An 18,640-nucleotide genomic window follows, 5' to 3' on the forward strand; every position below is an offset into this window, starting at 1 on the left:
GCGTGTTGTGATGACGTGTTTCAGGTATAGGAGGTGTGTGTTGTGATGTCGTGTTTCAGGTATACGAGGTGTGTGTTGTGATGACGTGTTTCAGGTATACGAGGGGCGGTCGGGTAGCCTAGTGGTTAAAACGTTCGCTCGTCACGCCGAAGACCCGAGTTCGATTCCCGACATGGGTACAATGTGTGAAGCCCATTTCCGGTGTCCCCCGCCGTGATATTGCTGGAATATTGCTAAAAGCGGCGTATAACCATACTCACTCACTCACTCAGGTATACGAGGTGTGTGTTTTGATGTCGTGTTTCAGGTATACGAGGTGTGTGTTGCGATAACGTGTTTCAGGTATACGTGGCGTGTTGTGATGACGTGTTTCAGGTATACGTGGCGTGTTGTCATGACGTGTTTCAGGTATACGAGGCGTGTTGTGATGACGTTTTTCAGGTATATGAGGCGTGTTGTGATGACGTGATTAAAGGTATACGAGGTGTGTGTTGTGATAACATGCTTCAGGTATACGAGGTGTGTGTTGTGATGTCCTGTTTCAGGTAAACGAGGCGTGTTGTGATGACGTGTTTCAGGTATACGGTGTGTGTGTTGTGATGCCGTTCACAGGTATACGAGGTGTGTGTTGCGATAACGTGTTTCAGGTATATGAGGCGTGTTGCGATAACGTGTTTCAGGTAGACGGTGTATGTGTTGTGATGCTGTGTTTCAGGTATACGGTGTGTGTGTTGTGATGCCGTTCACAGGTATACGTGGTGTGTGTTGTGACTTCGCGTAGGCCGCCACGGATGCTGCTGTAAGAGAGAATGTTCCTGAGACAAAGGCCCCATGTTCCCCTCTAGTGCCATCCGTCTCCCACTTCCATCCCGATGACACACGCTGACAAAATCGACTTTGAATCACGTCTGTTCCTTTCTTCCTTATTCCGATATAATCAAAATATGACATCGATAGCTTCCTCCTGTACGTGTAAATCCAGTCTATTTATCACCACGAACGACATGGTGGGACATCTCCCTTCAATGTCGACCCCGGCGTAGCCCCACCCCTCCGTATTGTACACTACTTCCCTGACAACTTCTCGCTTGCTCTTCTACACCTCGTAGCGCTCAGTTGGCTCAATGAGGTTTCTCAGGCATTCACTGAAGACTAGTCGTGTGGCAAATGTTACATAATACATAATTTGAAATTAATTTATAGTAAAGTGTTTAACTAATGCAAACAGTTGAACTGACATTGTCAACACTCAAAGGCCAGAGGAAGCACACAGGGGTATCGACCCTTAAAATATACTCTTGTTCATTTATTGAATGACATCAAAACGCTTTTAAACAACTACCACGTTGGAAGGAAGGGGTGCTTCACACAGAACATGTTGTAGTGTTCCCTGAAACTGCAGCTTTGTAAAGATGACATCGATTAGTAGCTAAATAATCAATAATCATTTCATCATGGCTAGTTCAGCGTCGCAATCAGTAATTGATATTCTGTCATTTAGTTTATTAATGACATCGTTTAAAAAGTCAAGTAGCACGTGCACCGGGTCACACCAGCTCCTTGTATAGACCCGACATTATCCCCCCAGCTCCCACCTCGCAAGTGGGAAATGGACAATCAATAAACGTTTCTTGGTTGGATTTTTTATTGCATGAAACATCAATGTAAAATAAAGAATATTAGAAACAGCATTAAATATGCTTTTGAGTAAAGATAATATAATGGTAACATGAGTCCACCCACGTGACGCCGCCCAACCTCCTGCAGGCGCGAGACATGGACAATCTGGACGTTCTAGTACTTTGTGACAGCACAATAAGTATTCATAGCACAGTCATTCAGGCAAGGGGACATCGGAGGAGCGCTCTCGTACTTTGTGACAGTACATAAAGTTTTCATAGCACAGTCATTCGGACAAGGGGACATCGGAACAACGCTCTCGTACTTTGTGAAAGCATATTAAGTGTTCACGAGTAGCACAGTCATTCGGACAAGGGGACATCGGAACAGCGCCCTCGTACTTTGTGACCGTATATTAAGTGTTCGTAGCATAGTCATACAAAAGACACCAAAGCAGCGTTTTAGAACTCTGTGACGGCACATACGAGGTGATGACGTGTTCGTTCGTAAAACGGTAACTCGAACAAACGGACTTCTGAACATAGTTCGCACACACAGAACATAAAGACAGCTCTGTTGCACTAAACAGAGTCCTTCCATGTTAACACCGAGCAGAGTCGTCCTTCATCGGGCATGTCGTCAGTCGCGTCTATCACAACCACCTCGACTGCAGATGGTTATATATTTGAACACAACACGCATCTTTTGTCTTTTCAAAGTTCAGCCGTGGATCCGTTCTGTCCAAGCGTCACTTCCGACACGGCCTGCGTGGACATGGTCAGCTGAGTGACCTCACCCCCGGGTGTCCGGGAACACGGTGGCCCCTGTCGGTGTAGGGAGCTGACTCACGTGTTGCTGGAGACCGTGGATGAACATCCGGGGAAGTGAGGGCCTCTGCGCCTGCGTGAAGGCCGAGTCTCCGTGGCGGAAGTAGAATGCGTCTATGTTGGAGAGGATGGACGCGGCCTGGGGGTGGTATGTGAACCAGTAGGGGTTGGTCTGGAGCATGCGCTGTACGGCGGCATAGTTGCCCGCTTCCGCCAGGAGTTCCAGGCCAACCGCCGTCTGTCTCTTCCACTTGGTCCTGCAAAAAGAGGGAGAAGGTGAGCTTCATATAACCTAGTGATTGTCCTAGAGGGTGTCCCTGATTAGTGATCGTCCTAGATGGTGTCCCTGATTAGTGATTGTCCTAGATGGTGTCCCTGATTAGTGATCGTCCTAGATGGTGTCCCTGATTAGTGATTGTCCTAGATAGTGTCCCTGATTAGTGATCGTCCTAGAGGGTGTCCCTGATTAGTGATTGTCCTAGATGGTGTCCCTGATTAGTGATCGTCCTAGATGGTGTCCCTGATTAGTGATTGTCCTAGAGTGTGTCCCTGATTAGTGATCGTCCTAGAGGGTGTCCCTGATTAGTGATTGTCCTTGAGGGTGTCCCTGATTAGTGATTGTCCTTGAGGGTGGTGTCCCTGATTAGCAAGTCCCCAAATAGTGATTGTCCTAGAGGATACCCCTGGTTAGTGATTGTCCTAGGGGTATCCCTAAATTAGTGATTGTCGTAGAGGGTACCTGATTAATGCTTGTCCTAGAAGATACTTGATTAGTGGTTAGTGTAGCGGGTATTTCTAATTAGTTACGTAGGTTCACTTCAACGCTTTCATGGAATCCCGAATAAGCATGACAGAAGTTTCTTCCAAGTAGTTGGAGCGCCGTATAACTAGAGCCTGCTTATAGACCGGTGTTCGGGTAGAAGTGCTTGTTGGCTGATGTGGGGTATATTAGATTCGACCCAGTCACATAATTAAATGCATCAATCGTGTCGGGATTAGCCAGTGTGAACACCCGCCCTTATCGGGTGTAATTGAATACCGGGAACAAAATGAATATATTAGATCTTTCCCTAGCGCCGTGACATGCGGGCAACTATAGTCACCTGCAGCATACAACAGCGGCACTGTCCTACAGGTGGTAATGAAATTGGTTTGGATATAAGCCTTCACGAATTCCCGGACCAAACAGACAGCAATGTATGTGTTATCACACAATGATATAGGGGAAAGGTGAGCGAACACCTGAAATAATAATAATAAAAATAATAATAATAATAACTTTTCAGCCTTGTCTGAAATACAATTTGGAATAGTTTCTCAAGGAATATATCTGACTTGTGTAGCTTGGCATCGATGTTTAATTGTTAAGGTTGGAACTACTTATTGATGAATCGGACAACAGACATGTGCAATGCAATCTTTTGTTAGATCTGTTGTCTCACCCTTACCGTATATTGACATATCGTGGCTGACGGTGTAAAAACGTTGTTCTGTCGTGTTCTAAACTGTTACTTTTTTCAGTCAGTATATATGAAACTAACACAAACAACCATTTATCTTATCCCCTTCGTCATGTGTTGCTTGTTCCTCACGCTACTCCTGCGCGCCACACACTCTACCCGTACCGGTACATCCGATACAGTTCGCGCCACACACCCAACTACCCCAACGTACGGTACGACTCTTTAATCCTATTCATAATATTGTTGTCAAAATTGACAGTGTTTATAGGATTCTAAACAGGGCCAGTGAATCGAGTAACGACGAAATTTGTTTGCGTTTTAGTCAAATAGCTGGAAGTCACCCCATCCCCATCGCAGCGATAGGGGCTTTGTCCGCCGCCTTGAGACCGCGGAGGGTTCTGCCTGACGGCGCATGATGTCGCCCCCCGCAGAGAAGAGGTTAGTTGTGAGTGAGAGTTTGACGCTAGTGACAACACTGTGAATGACGCTCTTTATTCCCGCAGCTAGTGTTAGTGCGAAATGAGTAACTCGCCTTTGACGGAGGCGTCAAGAGCAGCACGTCACAGCAGGTTGAAGAAACACGCGAGTTGAAATGGCCTTACTCGGCCCCGGATGTAGATGCAGAGGTCCTGGTGGGTAGCGTTATAACGAGGTACATTGGGCAGCTCAATATACACTGGGAGAACCGACCATAGCTCAGACTGTATTATTTCGTAAAGTAATGATCCTGTAGATCTCAGGTATACACTAATAATGTTCATAGATGATGTCACTTAATACCATGCTGGGGAAAGCCTTTAAAAAATATTTAAAAGTTTTAATTTTCTTTTACCTTTTAACTTTCTCTTTTGCAGTATCTGAGAATAAGGGACTGCCATTATACCCAGCACTTGGCACTAGGGCCACTACCGTTAGGGACCCGGTCATGTATCATTGCGGGGTGGGGTAGGTGGTGGCGGGGGGGAATCAGGGGAGGGTCACCAATATGGCGAGGTTTGTCAACTCTCTGGCGGGGGTCGTCCAAAAACATGACAAGCATTTGGGGAGGAATATAAGTGCACCAAACCCCGCTCTCGCCCTCATTGAGAATGAGATTACTGAGCTATGTCTCACCCACAGTAAGAGTGAGATTACTGAGCTATGTCTCGCCCACAGTGAGAGTGAGATTACTGAGCTATGTCTCGCCCACAGTGAGAGTGAGATTACTGAGCTATGTCTCGCCCACAGTGAGAGTGAGATTACTGAGCTATGTCTCGCCCACAGTGAGAGTGAGAATACTCTAAGCTGAGATGAGTCTTACCCACAGTGAGAGTGAGAATACTCTAAGCTGAGATGAGTCTTACCCACAGTGAGAGTGAGAATACTCTAAGCTGAGATGAGTCTTACCCACAGTGAGAGTGAGAATACTCTAAGCTGAGATGAGTCTCACCCACAGTGAGAGTGAGAATACTCTAAGCTGAGATGAGTCTCACCCACAGTGAGAGTGAGAATACTCTAAGCTGAGATGTGTCTCACCCACAGTGAGAGTGAGAATACTCTAAGCTGAGATGTGTCTCACCCACAGTGAGAGTGAGAATACTCTAAGCTGAGATGAGTCTCACCCACAGTGAGAGTGAGAATACTCTAAGCTGAGATGTGTCTCACCCACAGTGAGAGTGAGAATACTCTAAGCTGAGATGAGTCTCACCCACAGTGAGAGTGAGAATACTCTAAGCTGAGATGAGTCTCACCCACAGTAAGAGTGAGAATACTCTAAGCTGAGATGAGTCTTACCCACAGTGAGAGTTAGAATACTCTAAGCTGAGATGAGTCTCACCCACAGTGAGAGTGAGAATACTGAGCTATGTCTCGCCCACAGTGAGAGTGAGATTACTATAAGCTGAGATGAGTCTCACCCACAGTGAGAGTGAGAATACTCTAAGCTGAGATGAGTCTCACCCACAGTGAGATTTGGATTACTCGAAACTGACATATGTCTCACCTTCTGTTTTGGTACCACGTCTTCACTTGGGTGTCGGTCAGGTTGAGTTTGGCCGCGAGTTCCATCCTGTCCTGGACACTGAGGTATTTCTGTCTCTCAAAACTTTTCTCCAGACAGCTCAGCTGGTGGTCGGTGAACGCCGTACGGGCCTTGCGGGGCTTTTTAGACTTAATCATGAGGGAGTCGGCATCGTCACCGTCGTCAACGTCATCCTCGTCCTCTGAAAAACAAAGTATACAACCATTTCATCATACAGAACAAACCTCTGTATCATTATAAAGAAATAAGCTTCCATTTCACTGTACAGAACATACCTTAGACTAACATCTTGTCTCTGAAATGAACATATTTTACAGAAAAAAATAGTTGTTAAATTATAGTTAATATAGTTATTATTATGAGATAAAATATAATAGAAAGGAGCCAAGAGACTTTCTTCATTTTCAGATACTGCTAATCTAGACTTGCCAAACATTATAGACATGCATGGGCTGTATTGGATATATTTGTTTCAGGGTCTGTATGACAGACTAAACATATAATTTTGCGTAGGGAGTGAAATGGGATGACATGGGGTTTAACGTCCCGTTCAAGATTATTGCACTTATATAGCGACGTGCATGCTCGTGTGTGTATGTGTGTGTGTGTGTGTGTGTGTGTGTGTGTGTGGCTATTTGTACAAGTCCGGACTACTGACGACTTTATAGTTCTAGTTCACTAAGAAAAAACATGCCGCAGTTTAAATTGAATTCCCTGCTCAGACACAATTTACAGATTCCGAGACGACCAGTTCTTGTTTTAGCCTCTTAATACCGAGCGCCAGCCAGGGTAACAATAAGTACTAACTATTAACGTCTTTTTGGCATGACGCCACCGGGGATCGAACCACCGACCTTCCGCTTTCCGGGCAGACGTCCTACAACTAGACCACGGAGGCTCTCTCACTGTGAGAACATGCATCTTTTTCATATAAAAATATGTTATTATTTCACTGTACAAAACATACCTCTAAATCAGTATAAACAAATAGTTATACCTCCGTTTGACGGTACAGAACACACCTCTATGTCAGTTTATACCTTCTTTACTTAAGACAGAACATACCTCTACAGCATTATAATAATTTAAAAAAAAAATTGCGGAGCTACTGTGTAGTATCTGCGAATTACCCCTTTATGGGATCAATTAGATTTATGACCCCGGGCCTCGGCACAAGCGTGGTGTTGGAAGACAAGTTATACATGCACATCCCATATGGTGGGTGACTTTTGTTCACAATTCATATTCTAATTTCATTTATAAAACCACACCATTACAGTACTTATTGAAACTTTACAATGATTTCCAATGCTAAGTATAATAATAATAATAATAATAATAGTAATAGTTTGAACTGGAACAAGTTATAAATTACACATAGATTATTCAGTCATTGTCTGTTTTAACAGCCGCTACGTTTGTATTGTTTGCATTGTGCAAAGAGGGAATGTTTCTGTCATCTTGCAGATTTAGACTCAGAATGTGCACATTCGAAAAAGTGATTATCATGAATTTTATGCAGTTAAAAGTTATACATAAACATGTACACTGTAAATGTATTTACTTTGAAGTCGTATACGTCCTTCGACCTTCGCGAGCGAGTTATTGGCTAATTACTCCATAATCTACGACCATACCTACATGTTAATAATGTAACATAGACGCATGACATTAATGAACGATCACAAACCACAAACGTGTAGCATAATTAAGTTATTGCGAGTTAATCGCTTAGAAATGAGGAAGTCGAGCGGTCGGTGAGCGTGCTTGAGCTAGGTTACATGTAAAAGAGGTGTCGTGAAACGAAATAGGATTTGAAACGTATCGAATACTCCCAACTATAGTGGTAAAAAGTGCATACGCCATACGCCAGGTGAGCTACAGCGCCTTGATGCTCTATTTTTGCAAAAGGTACTTATTTTGTGTACTATGTTAAGTAAAACGCACAATCTCCTGAACGAATTTGCAGCGTTCGTACACGAATACCTTGTTCACAGTGGTAACACGTAGGCAAAATAAAATGGAGAACTTTACGTGACCTACTGTGTAGCAGTCGTAATTGTTAGATTATCTGTGCACAGCAGGTATACGCCTTACACCCCCAAAAGTGTGAAGCAAAGTACGGAATGATATTGTAGTATGTTGGAGAATATAGAACGGTATTGTAGTGTATCAGCTGTCTATGGTTGATGATACAGACCGACTTGCTACGTTCATCTTGCGTTTGTCTTTATTTGTTACATTCTTTGCTCCAAGGGTAGAGGTTGCATGAGCGGCCCACCCGACTCGGGGGGAGACTCTCGCTAAGCAGAGATTTCAATGGTCGTGGGCTCGAATCCCGGATTCGTCCCGATTATAATTCTTTGGTTGTAACAATACCCGTACTCGTGGACTTGAACAAAGTGGCAAACCCTACGACCTGTGTCATTTAAGGCTTTCATCCGACATGATGTTGACACGTCATGGTACAACTGAATTACTGTCCACAAAGTCCTGAACCAACCAACTCATTGTTTTCCTTATATCATTGCATGTAACTATAACTGTAAAACGTCAACGCCAGAGAATAACCAGTCTCGATTATCGCCGAAACGGATTGGGCGCAAAAGGTAAATGACGGTGAAAAATATATTAATTGGTGACTTATAAGCCGTGAAGACAACAGGTGTTCGCCTAAAAAGTCCTATACAGCTGTGGCATGCGGCACATATGTAGTAATGGTGATCTTGGATCAAGCAGATCTAGAAATAGTAGTGTTGTCGGTACATGCATATATGACTTGTGTATACGGCACACACTAAAACATCTATCAGAAGTGTTGGGTGTGTGATAAGTCCAGCTGGGCCACTGGCTGTCATCATCAACTTACACGTCAGCTGTATCATCCAATGTGTTTACATCTGTAGACTAGTATTATATCTACATAAATACAACTGTATAGTGTCACAGATCGTAGTATTAAAGCGTTGCTCAAAGTGAAGCCGGATTTCTCTACATTCTTAACATAGTCTGTCAGAAGTGTGTGGTCTGTGTTCGGTCGGACTGGGCCGGAAGATACTTTATGTAATTTAGTCAGAAGACGTTTAATAGGCCACACAGTTGTAATAACAGTTGTAACTGTAATAATTGTTTATTCCTTGACCGATAATCAAAGCGTGTTGTGATCACTATATATGTCTAAATCCTGAACATGCTTGGAATTGTTTAAAACCCAAACATGTTCATAATCGAAACGTGTTTACACCCAAATTGTCTTACGAACATTAATATTCCTGATATAAATATTGTATTGAGGTAATCTCAGAATATACATAATTATATTAAATATTAAATATATTTAAATAAATAAATGAATAAATAAATAAATGAATGAATGAATGAATGAATGAATGAATGAATGAATGAATGAATGAATGAATGAATGAATAATAAATAAATAAATAAATAATAAATAATAAATAAATAAATAAATAAATAAATAAATAAATAAATAAATAAATACCTTGGAGAAGAGTGATAAAGTTAAGTTTGATTTTAACTGAGGAGCGACAGCACCTTAGCAATATTATATGAAAAAACTGTCTGTACTGACGCTTTGTCAGCCCTCAAAGAATACTAGTACATGGTTATATTTTTAAAGAATAACTTGATTGAAAACTTATAAAAATGTCCATAATACCCAAGTGCTGATGGGTATCTTTGAACATAAATACATTTGCTTTCTTCGGCACAAATTGTCTACATTTTACCCATGATATGTGCTAATGTCTTACCCAAGTCTTCATTGAAACAATTTATTTTTACACAAAATTACCCAGCCACAGATTATCTTTTACAAACTGTAGCAGGAATGGGTGGTGGTTAAACATACATCATCAAATTTAACAACAGTTCTTTCAATTTTCAATTACGTAAAAAACAAACAAACTCGGTGTACTTTCTTTTGCTTCTCAGATTTTTTTTCATTGTTTGACGTGGAGGTAACTGACACACGGTGAGTGGATGGGAGGACTCAGTATTTGGCGATAATTCTCACGTACAACGTTGTACACCGTAAATCAGCTGGTAGTCAGGAAGGTTAGTGGAAGTTAAATGTAGTTAATCAGGAAGGTTAGTGAAAGTTAATTATTGTAGTTAATCAGGAAGGTTAGTGAAAGTTAAATATTGTAGTTAATCAGGAAGGTTAGTGAAAGTTAAATATTGTAGTTAATCAGGAAGGTTAGTGATGAAAGTTAAATATTGTAGTTAATCAGGAAGGTTAATGATGAAAGTTAAGTATTGTAGTTGATCAGGAGGGTTAGTGAAAGTTAAATATTGTAGTTAATCAGGAAGGTTAGTGAAAGTTAAATATTGTACTTAATCAGGAGGGTTAGTGAAAGTTAAATATTGTAGTTAATCAGGAGGGTTAGTGAAAGTTAAATATTGTAGTTAATCGAAAAGTTGGGGGATGCCGCAGATTTGTACTGGCGAGAACGGTCGCCTGTCCGCTGACGGATATTCGCCGCCACGATCTGGGATCAGGTAGCATCGACTGGTGACAGCCAGTTTAGTTAATCACGTGCTGTGAAGGATAACGCTTGTTTTACTAATCACGTAATGAGAGAGGCATGTAATGATCTGTCCTTGACCTTCCTCTCAGCTCCTGCTGAACCTAACCACGTCGCTGCATCATGTTCTTATTCATACTTCGTTAAAAAAAGGCAAATTGTAAAAAGAAAATTTCCATTCAGGAATTTCAATCAACAAATGAGGTATATGAAAATGTCATCCTGAAAATCATGAACCGACGACAACCATGTGGAACCTTGCTTCAGAGTCAGTCGCGTTGGGTGTAGCAGCAATATAATTTATAATACAATAACATTTAATTCATGAATTGAAAAATATTATTAAACATTCATCCTTGGTGGATGAATATTAGTATGTCAGAAGTTCATCTCACCTCAATGCAAGGATACTAGTTGACTAGTCTCACTCATAATTATCGCCACAATTTACACAAACGACAGAGTTTTGAATGTTTGTTTAAAGGTATTGACATGGCAGAAGCGCGTCAGTACAGACAAAAGGTATAAACATATATAGCAATAGATAGCAGGTGCGCTGGGACTCTTGCATGGAAATACCAGTTTTAAAACACACTCTACTCAGTTGCATTCATTGATAATTATTTTATCTACCTGCCAAATTTCATATAGGCATCAAAGTATAATAGTTGAATATTATAAAAACAAATCTTACACCTAATTTCCAAGTTGAATGATTCACTTTCGTGTCCCAGAAGCGGAACTTGGAGTAGTTACGTTTACTATAAAACATTTGCTTTTGCTGAATAAAAATAAATATGTATTTTTTCGGAACATATATGCTTTCATTTTAATCACTGAAATAGTATTAATAATTATATTTTCCTTTTCAGAGGAAACGATACACAAAGATTACAAGCGTGTTATTGTATTTTGCCTGGTAAATGTTAACGTTTGTCAACAAGGAGTTTACAAGAAACGTCCATTAGTTTTTCCATGTGATTTTAATTTTAACAAATTTCAAACAACAAAGCATGTGGGTCAACCTTTTACTAATTGTTTGGTCCCGACGTAACATTGTTAAATAGTTTTAAATGTGCTGACGGAAGTTTCACTTGGTTGTAATGTGATTTCCTTCGATGATATGCTCCATATAACTCTCGGGAGTCCGATATACGGGTATGCCGTGCAGCATGGGTATGTCGTATAATGAAGGCCTTGGCCAAGAGCTGCATGTTTTATAGCGATGGATAAAATATATTCACACCCAGAAGGGTGGATATACCCGATGTGTATGATGCGCAGAAACAGGCAGTGTTACAGCAGTGCTGGTGTGCATGGCATTAAAAACGTGATATATTTCTGAATGTCCCTGTTTATCAATATAAAAAGAATCAGACACATACTCTGAGTTTAAAATGTGATGACACTCACCGCTGTCGCTAATCGATGTGTCAGCCTTCTTGTAGAGGGGCGACCGTGAGCGGGATCTGTCTGAGAGATGCCCAACATTTCTGACACCTTCTGACAGGTGCCCGAGTCTAGATGTGTCAGACAGGTGCCCGAGTCTAGATGAGTTAGATAGGTGCCCAAGTAAGGTACTGTCAGTTATATGTCCAAACGTCCTGGCACTAACAGGAGTCGTGTCTCTGCCTCGACCATCACCTGACAATCTGTCAAAGTCACTGCCCCTCTGGCCCAGAATGTCTGTTATAAGGAAGGACGGTCGTGGCAAAACTTTTACAGTCGGTTTCACGGAACTGTGGCATTGCGTTGACTTTGGAGAGGAACGGTCGTTGCCGCTGTTGTTGTCGGTGTTGCTGTGGTGGTCAGTGTTGCTGCGGTGGTCAATGTTGCTGTGATGATCGATGTTGCTGTGGTGGTCGATGTTGCTGTTGCTGTCACTGTCACAAACTCTGCTCTCTGTCACATCAATGTCAGAACCTACATCCGACAATTCGGCTTCCGACTCCAAGGACACCCGTCTCTCGCCCTCTTCCCGCAATGGAGATATCGCACCTTTCTCCATCATCAACAATAGAGATGAACGTTCAGAGCTACTGTTGCATGTCTCGGTAATAAATAAACTTCAGATGTCTGTAATGGTGTCGGGGAAACTGACAACAAGACGTGAGATATCTGGTAATACCTGCAGCTCTCCTGTACCGGAGGGGATGTGTGGGTGAGTAAAGAGGGTGGTTTCTCCGCGGGGGTCGGAGGATGACGGTCCGGCGATACTGCGTGTATTGAGGGTTCACTCGATTCTATTCCATGTCAATTTAATAGCGTTTGAATACACTGGCAATTGATCGCATCTCGTCAAGTGTGGCAGCAGTTAGTAAGGTGTTGCTACAGTTTACTTGTAGACCAAACCAATTAGATCCCTCCACACAGACCTCTTTGACCAATGGTATGAGTATGTTCAATATGTGGGCGGAGCTAGCTGTTCGGAGTTGCCATCCTACTGCGCGGTGATTGGTTGCTGGCTCCCCGGGTCGACTGAGCGGGCGTTCTCTACCTGTGCAGTAATTACACCGCGGCCGCTCCACGCTCGCTATTGATTGTCGGCTATGGCGCCTGAAGTAGCTTTCATTTCTTGGAGTGAGCGATCTGTTGACTCAGAAATAAATCGATTTATTTTGGTTCACTCTTATTGAAATATTTTTATTGTCAAGTTCTAAAGCATTTTTAAATTGAATGCATTTAATTTAGTTTCGGAAATAATAACTTTTTTTTCAAATCAGGAAAATAATAGATGTGTTATTTGAGGATATTTTGAAATTAAAGATGTAACATTGCTGATAATTAGGTGTTAAAATCTGTAGACGTGTATTCCCTCCCCTGTGAACCTGTGCCGCCTCCTGCTGCCATCGACTGCCTTCTTCTCCTTCTTCTTCCCTTTTTCTTCTTCTTCTTCTTTTCGTGTGTGGTTAAGAACTCGCCATCAGCCTCAGAAACTTCAGATCAGAGAGTTCAAAGTTCGGTTATGACGGTTGTGTTGGGGGACATCTGTGTGCGACACAGCGGGTGGTTCTGAATGTTGAGTGCTCGGCGGTGTGCGTGTGCGTGTGCGTGTGCGTGTGCGTTCTGCACAAATGACATGGTTCAGATTAGAATCCAGTTTACACGGTTTTTTACAAACAAGCAAAACATGAGCAATAGTCGTTTTACAAGAACTGCCACACGGCTCAGTTCCTTGTTTGGTACTTCGTCACTCGGGACCATGGGGCAATCACGTGACTCTAGTGGGGTAGTCACGTGACACCAACACGAGCATCTTTCCCGACACAGCAGGCGACGAAACTTTACATCCGGGTAACTTGCGTAATTCCGCCGGGTAATGTTCGATATTTAACTCCGCCGTCACACGTATTGGTATTTCTCAGTTATGTAATGTGTTTCAAACTTAATAGAACAAAATTCACTATAAATTTGTTTTTTAAAGGTATCGTATCTGGAAGGTTTCCGAAAAACCTGACTTTTCATGCTGTGGGGCGTAGACGCAGACACAGACATAGACATAGACACAGACACAGACACAGACACAGACACACACATTGACACACACACAGACAGACACACACACACGCATTTCTGGAGAAATCTTGACATTACAAATTGTTACTTGTGTCAAACTGATTTTCTGATTAATTGCTATAAATATCATTATTTACATTTGCCGAAAAACTCGGTTTTAAATGATATTTCAACATAGGGCTACCATGTTGCGCTAGCCTGTTTCTAAACGTTTGTTGTTAACGCCGCATCAGTCAATATTAGAGTTTAGACCATGAATTTAGTGACGGTCGTCACGATTAGCTGTCAATGCAGTTGGGATATTACTGAACGAAGTCACCGAATCTGACCACCCGATTCTTTTAGTGGCCTCTGACGAGGCACTTTATGAATGGCCAAATATGTACAAATTAAGCAAGATGTTCTCCTATCAGAAGGCGAAAAGTTGAAAGAACCTTTCTAAATTTATTAATATGCTGTTTAAACATATTGCCGCTGAAACATAATTTTACGTTCTGCCATCTTGCTTGTATGATTGATTGAATGTTTACATGTATGCTCAGGAACAACCGTTGGTGGGTTTTCGAATACAATAAATTAAAAAAATGACAAGCACATATTGCTAAGAGCTATTTCAGAAGTTACTCGCGTTCTTTTCAATCAATAAATTCATGAAGTCATCAAGTGTAAATAAAACCATGGCCTTTAGTAAGACACACAGGGAGTGATTACTGTCAGGCCCTAGGTCCAAGACGTTTTCCCAGGGCCGGGGAATATGGGGACGTCAATGTCCCGCCATAACAATGACGTTTTCCTCATATGTGCCACAGTCAAATGTTTGGTGGTACTTTAGTTATGTTCCCATCGTTTGTGATTAGAAATGTGTCGTGATATGCAGCGCGGACATGTGTTATGATGATCGGGCTCGCTGATAGCGGCGTGTGCAGAATAGCTGAGCGAGCGGGGCTGGCGGAATGCCTCTTCATAACGGTTACTGCCTTGACACCCGAGATTTACACGGGGATAATCAGGAGGTCTCATTGTTTCAGTGGCTAATGTAAGTGTGAACGATCTGTGTACACGGAATGGGGTTGTATGCAAGCCGTGCATGGCCTCGCTGTAGTGGGCGCACGCACATATCAACATTATAACATTTCACAGAATGCCATTGAGCTACAATAAACCTTTCCCCTTCAAAGTTGGGTTAAACACACGTGCTCTATTGTACCTCGTTGTGGCGGTTTCTACTTATATTTCCATTGTGAGCTTGTTGACAGAAAAAAAAACATCTGAATGGCACGCATTCTTACATTTCTTCTGTTTGGACGAGAATATTTGCAATCAAGTTGTATTTCTTTCCTAATGGCAGTTGACCGCGACTGGAGGCCGCATGGTTCCCACACGAACCTATATTACCTTTAAATAAATTATTCAACAATTTGTGATCTTTAAATGTATGTTCGTTCGCTTTGTAATGATGTCCGCAATTCCGAGATGCGTGAATCTTACGGTTTGAGAACCTATACAGACTCACGGCATGTTGTTTATAGTTCAATGTACACTAGTACGTAGTTTAACACTGTTGTTTATAGTTCAATGTACACTAGTACGTAGTTTAACACTGTTGTTTATAGTTCACTGTACACTAGTACGTAGTTTACCACTGATCATGATGGAATTGTTTCATTATCAAAGCTAACATGCTCTCACACACATATATGTAACAGTCAATGTGAAACATTTGATTTACTTACGCAATTTACAACATGCCTAAATATTTCAGCGGTTACAAATTACAAATTCACTGAGATATATGTTCATTTGTTATAGAATGTTGATTGACTTTAAATTATTAAGAAGTTCAAAAGAGCCTCAAACATCATAATAGCTTAACTTGTAGCCTTGCTTGGACTTGTAGCCAAAAACTTTTTAAAAAATTTACTTTCGTTTTCATTTAATCCTATCATATTCAGTTACTAGGTGATGAAGTTGAACATCAAAATGTTAGGAATTCGTTGTCAAAATAAAATAAATGAACCGACTGTTCTGTTAATTCGAAAATTACGGAAAGGTTAAGATGTTTTGTGAATTGCTGTCATTTTACACATTAACTTTAACATATACCGATATCCCGCATTTCATGAATCCATCAATTTCTAATTTGTCAAAATTGTTTATTGTTAATCAGGACGACTCTCGTTATAGCTGACAATATCGTGAGCGAGCTTGTGAGTCGGGTTGTGTGGAGCTGTATGGGGCTGTGTGGGGTGGCATATGGTCCGGATTGACGTGGACATTACCGCCAGGTGAGACAATGTCCCCTGACAATAGCGGAACACGGAGGTGACCGGCTCACACAAACTGCCGCTGATTGGGATGCATATTTCAAAGCTTGGATTTACCGCGTCGCGTCAGGAAATGGACAAATTGAAGTCAATATGTACCAATGACAGCGCTGAATGCTGGCTTATGAATTATTATTGGGTAATTTGGCGGCCGTCTTGTCCATATGTTGGCTGAGATGACAGTGTTAAATGGTCGGCGTTTATTTCATCCAGCAATAACTCCCGTTATGTCTGAAATATCCCCATATGTCGGCCACAATTCCTCGCCAGCGTCGGCTCCAGAAGAAGGGATTGTGTCACGTGTTACACATTTGTAAATCATTAGTCATTCCATGGCGTACGAGACACTTTTAAAACATGTACACCGTCGTTACAACAATACAGTTGATTAGGCTGGCAATAACACATGGTGTTGGGGTATGACTGAGGTACCACCAGGGTATGACTGGGGTATGACTGAGGTACCACCAGGGTATGACTGGGGTATGACTGAGGTACCACCAGGGTATGACTGGGAGATGACTGAGGTACCACCAGGGTATGACTGGGATATGACTGAGGTACCACCAGGGTATGACTGGGGTATGACCGAGGTATCACCAGGGTATGACTGGGAGATGACTGAGGTACCACCAGGGTATGACTGGGGTATGACTGAGGTACCACCAGGGTATGACTGGGAGATGACTGAGGTACCACCAGGGTATGACTGGGGTATGACTGAGGTACCACCACGGTATGACTGGGAGATGACTGAGGTACCACCAGGGTATGACTGGGGTATGACTGAGGTACCACCAGGGTATGACTGGGGTATGACTGAGGTACCACTAGAGGATCATTGGGGTATGATTGAGGTACAATTTACTGGCGTCCTCCCTAAATACCCGCCACATGGCAAACAAGAAAATACCACTGATTAGTCCGTCAAGGACCCCACTTAGTCAACCCACGATAATCTTTTGAGGCAACCTTCAGCGGTGTGTTGATACAAGTGTTTATCAATTATCAATATGTTATACATATATTTTTTTAATTCTACACCTAAATTATCAATTCAATATTTCTCCATTTAAGCCACACTATTCCCTCAAACAGCTTGTCATATGTCTTATATACATACTTGTTATACCTATATTATACGTACATTATACTTACATATACATACTTTATACGTACATTTTAATAATACCTACAGTATACATAATTTATACCTACAGTATACGTACGGTGTAACTATCTTATACATACTTTATACCTCCATTTTACACCTACATTACACCTATATTACACCTATACTATTCTATTATTACCTATTATTCCCTCTTATTTACTTCATTGTTAAACCTACAGTGTACGTATGTCGGACCTTCATTGTTCCCAGATACAGATAGAGCGTATCGACCCTCACACGAGGCAGCATATGTCCTCATGTCAGGACTCGCTTCCGGACTTGTGGAGCCTGCGTGACGTTTATAATTACCAACACCGCCTTTAACGGTAGAACGATTAAATAATATATTGCAAAAGTTGTAAAGACTTTCTGGTTATTTCATTATATTCTAGTTATCCGGACAACGTCTTTGCGAGCGCATAAGAGCATTGTCCAATATCTGCTTCATGGCTAAGAATCGCCACCAAGTACCGTTATGAAGTACCACCATAACATGCGCTTTGTAATCACATTTCCCCCTTTCTTCCAGAAGAGCGATATCCACACACGAAGAGTGGCACAGGAAGTATCGAAAACACGGAATGGTGAGTCCCATGGAAAACGGAATTTCTCCTGGGACGGCGGGCCGAATCAGTGTTGTTGATTGACATTAGGGCGAGATATGGAAATGAAGTGCCGCTAATTACCGGCGTCAGCACGCGACTCAAGCAGAGGCGGCAGTTAAAACAAAATTAATTGTCGACGTTATTCCACCTGAGACCTACAGGTGAAAAGCCTGCTAGGTGCCATTCCATATGTGATTAACTTAATTAAATTTCCAATCGATAATGAATGAAAATTTGATGTTGAGGGTATGTTGTTTGTTGCAAGCTATAACAAGTGTATCGCCCATTGCTGGCCGCAGCCGTACCTGGCAGGTAGCGGGTATTGCCCCCAACACACCTATGTGCACCACCCACGGGCCGTGGTAGGTCCTAGGCTCTACTCAAAGATACGTCCATGGATGTGTAGAATTTTACCCTCCTAATAGGCAAGATTAGATATGTGAACAATACAGACTCCATTCACTTATAGGGACAATTAACTTGTTCTTATTATTTACATAATCTAGGAATTATGATTTAAACTAATAATTACTGCCTTAGAGAC

General features: G+C 41.9%; 1 protein-coding gene and 1 long non-coding RNA gene across 2 annotated transcripts; one reads left to right on the top strand and one right to left on the bottom strand.

Annotated features, from left to right (window-relative positions):
• Positions 1-1,627: 1,627 nt before the first annotated feature.
• Positions 1,628-12,778, bottom strand: LOC124126550 (barH-like 1 homeobox protein). Its single transcript, XM_046490017.2, has 3 exons — positions 11,891-12,778; positions 5,892-6,111; positions 1,628-2,704 (listed from the first exon to the last, which is right to left on the bottom strand). Exons 1-3 carry the CDS (start codon positions 12,486-12,488, stop codon positions 2,413-2,415), a joined length of 1,110 nt encoding a protein of 369 aa, XP_046345973.1. The 5' UTR covers positions 12,489-12,778; the 3' UTR covers positions 1,628-2,412.
• Positions 4,086-18,374, top strand: LOC124126551. The gene is made up of 3 exons (XR_006859793.1): positions 4,086-4,122; positions 4,233-4,348; positions 18,021-18,374. It is a non-coding gene; the product is annotated as an uncharacterized LOC124126551 (long non-coding RNA).
• Positions 18,375-18,640: the final 266 nt, after the last annotated feature.

The sequence above is a fragment of the Haliotis rufescens genome, unplaced genomic scaffold (assembly GCF_023055435.1).
Source record: "Haliotis rufescens isolate VD_foot unplaced genomic scaffold, xgHalRufe1.0.p SCAF_8, whole genome shotgun sequence".
Classification (NCBI taxonomy): domain Eukaryota; kingdom Metazoa; phylum Mollusca; class Gastropoda; order Lepetellida; family Haliotidae; genus Haliotis; species Haliotis rufescens.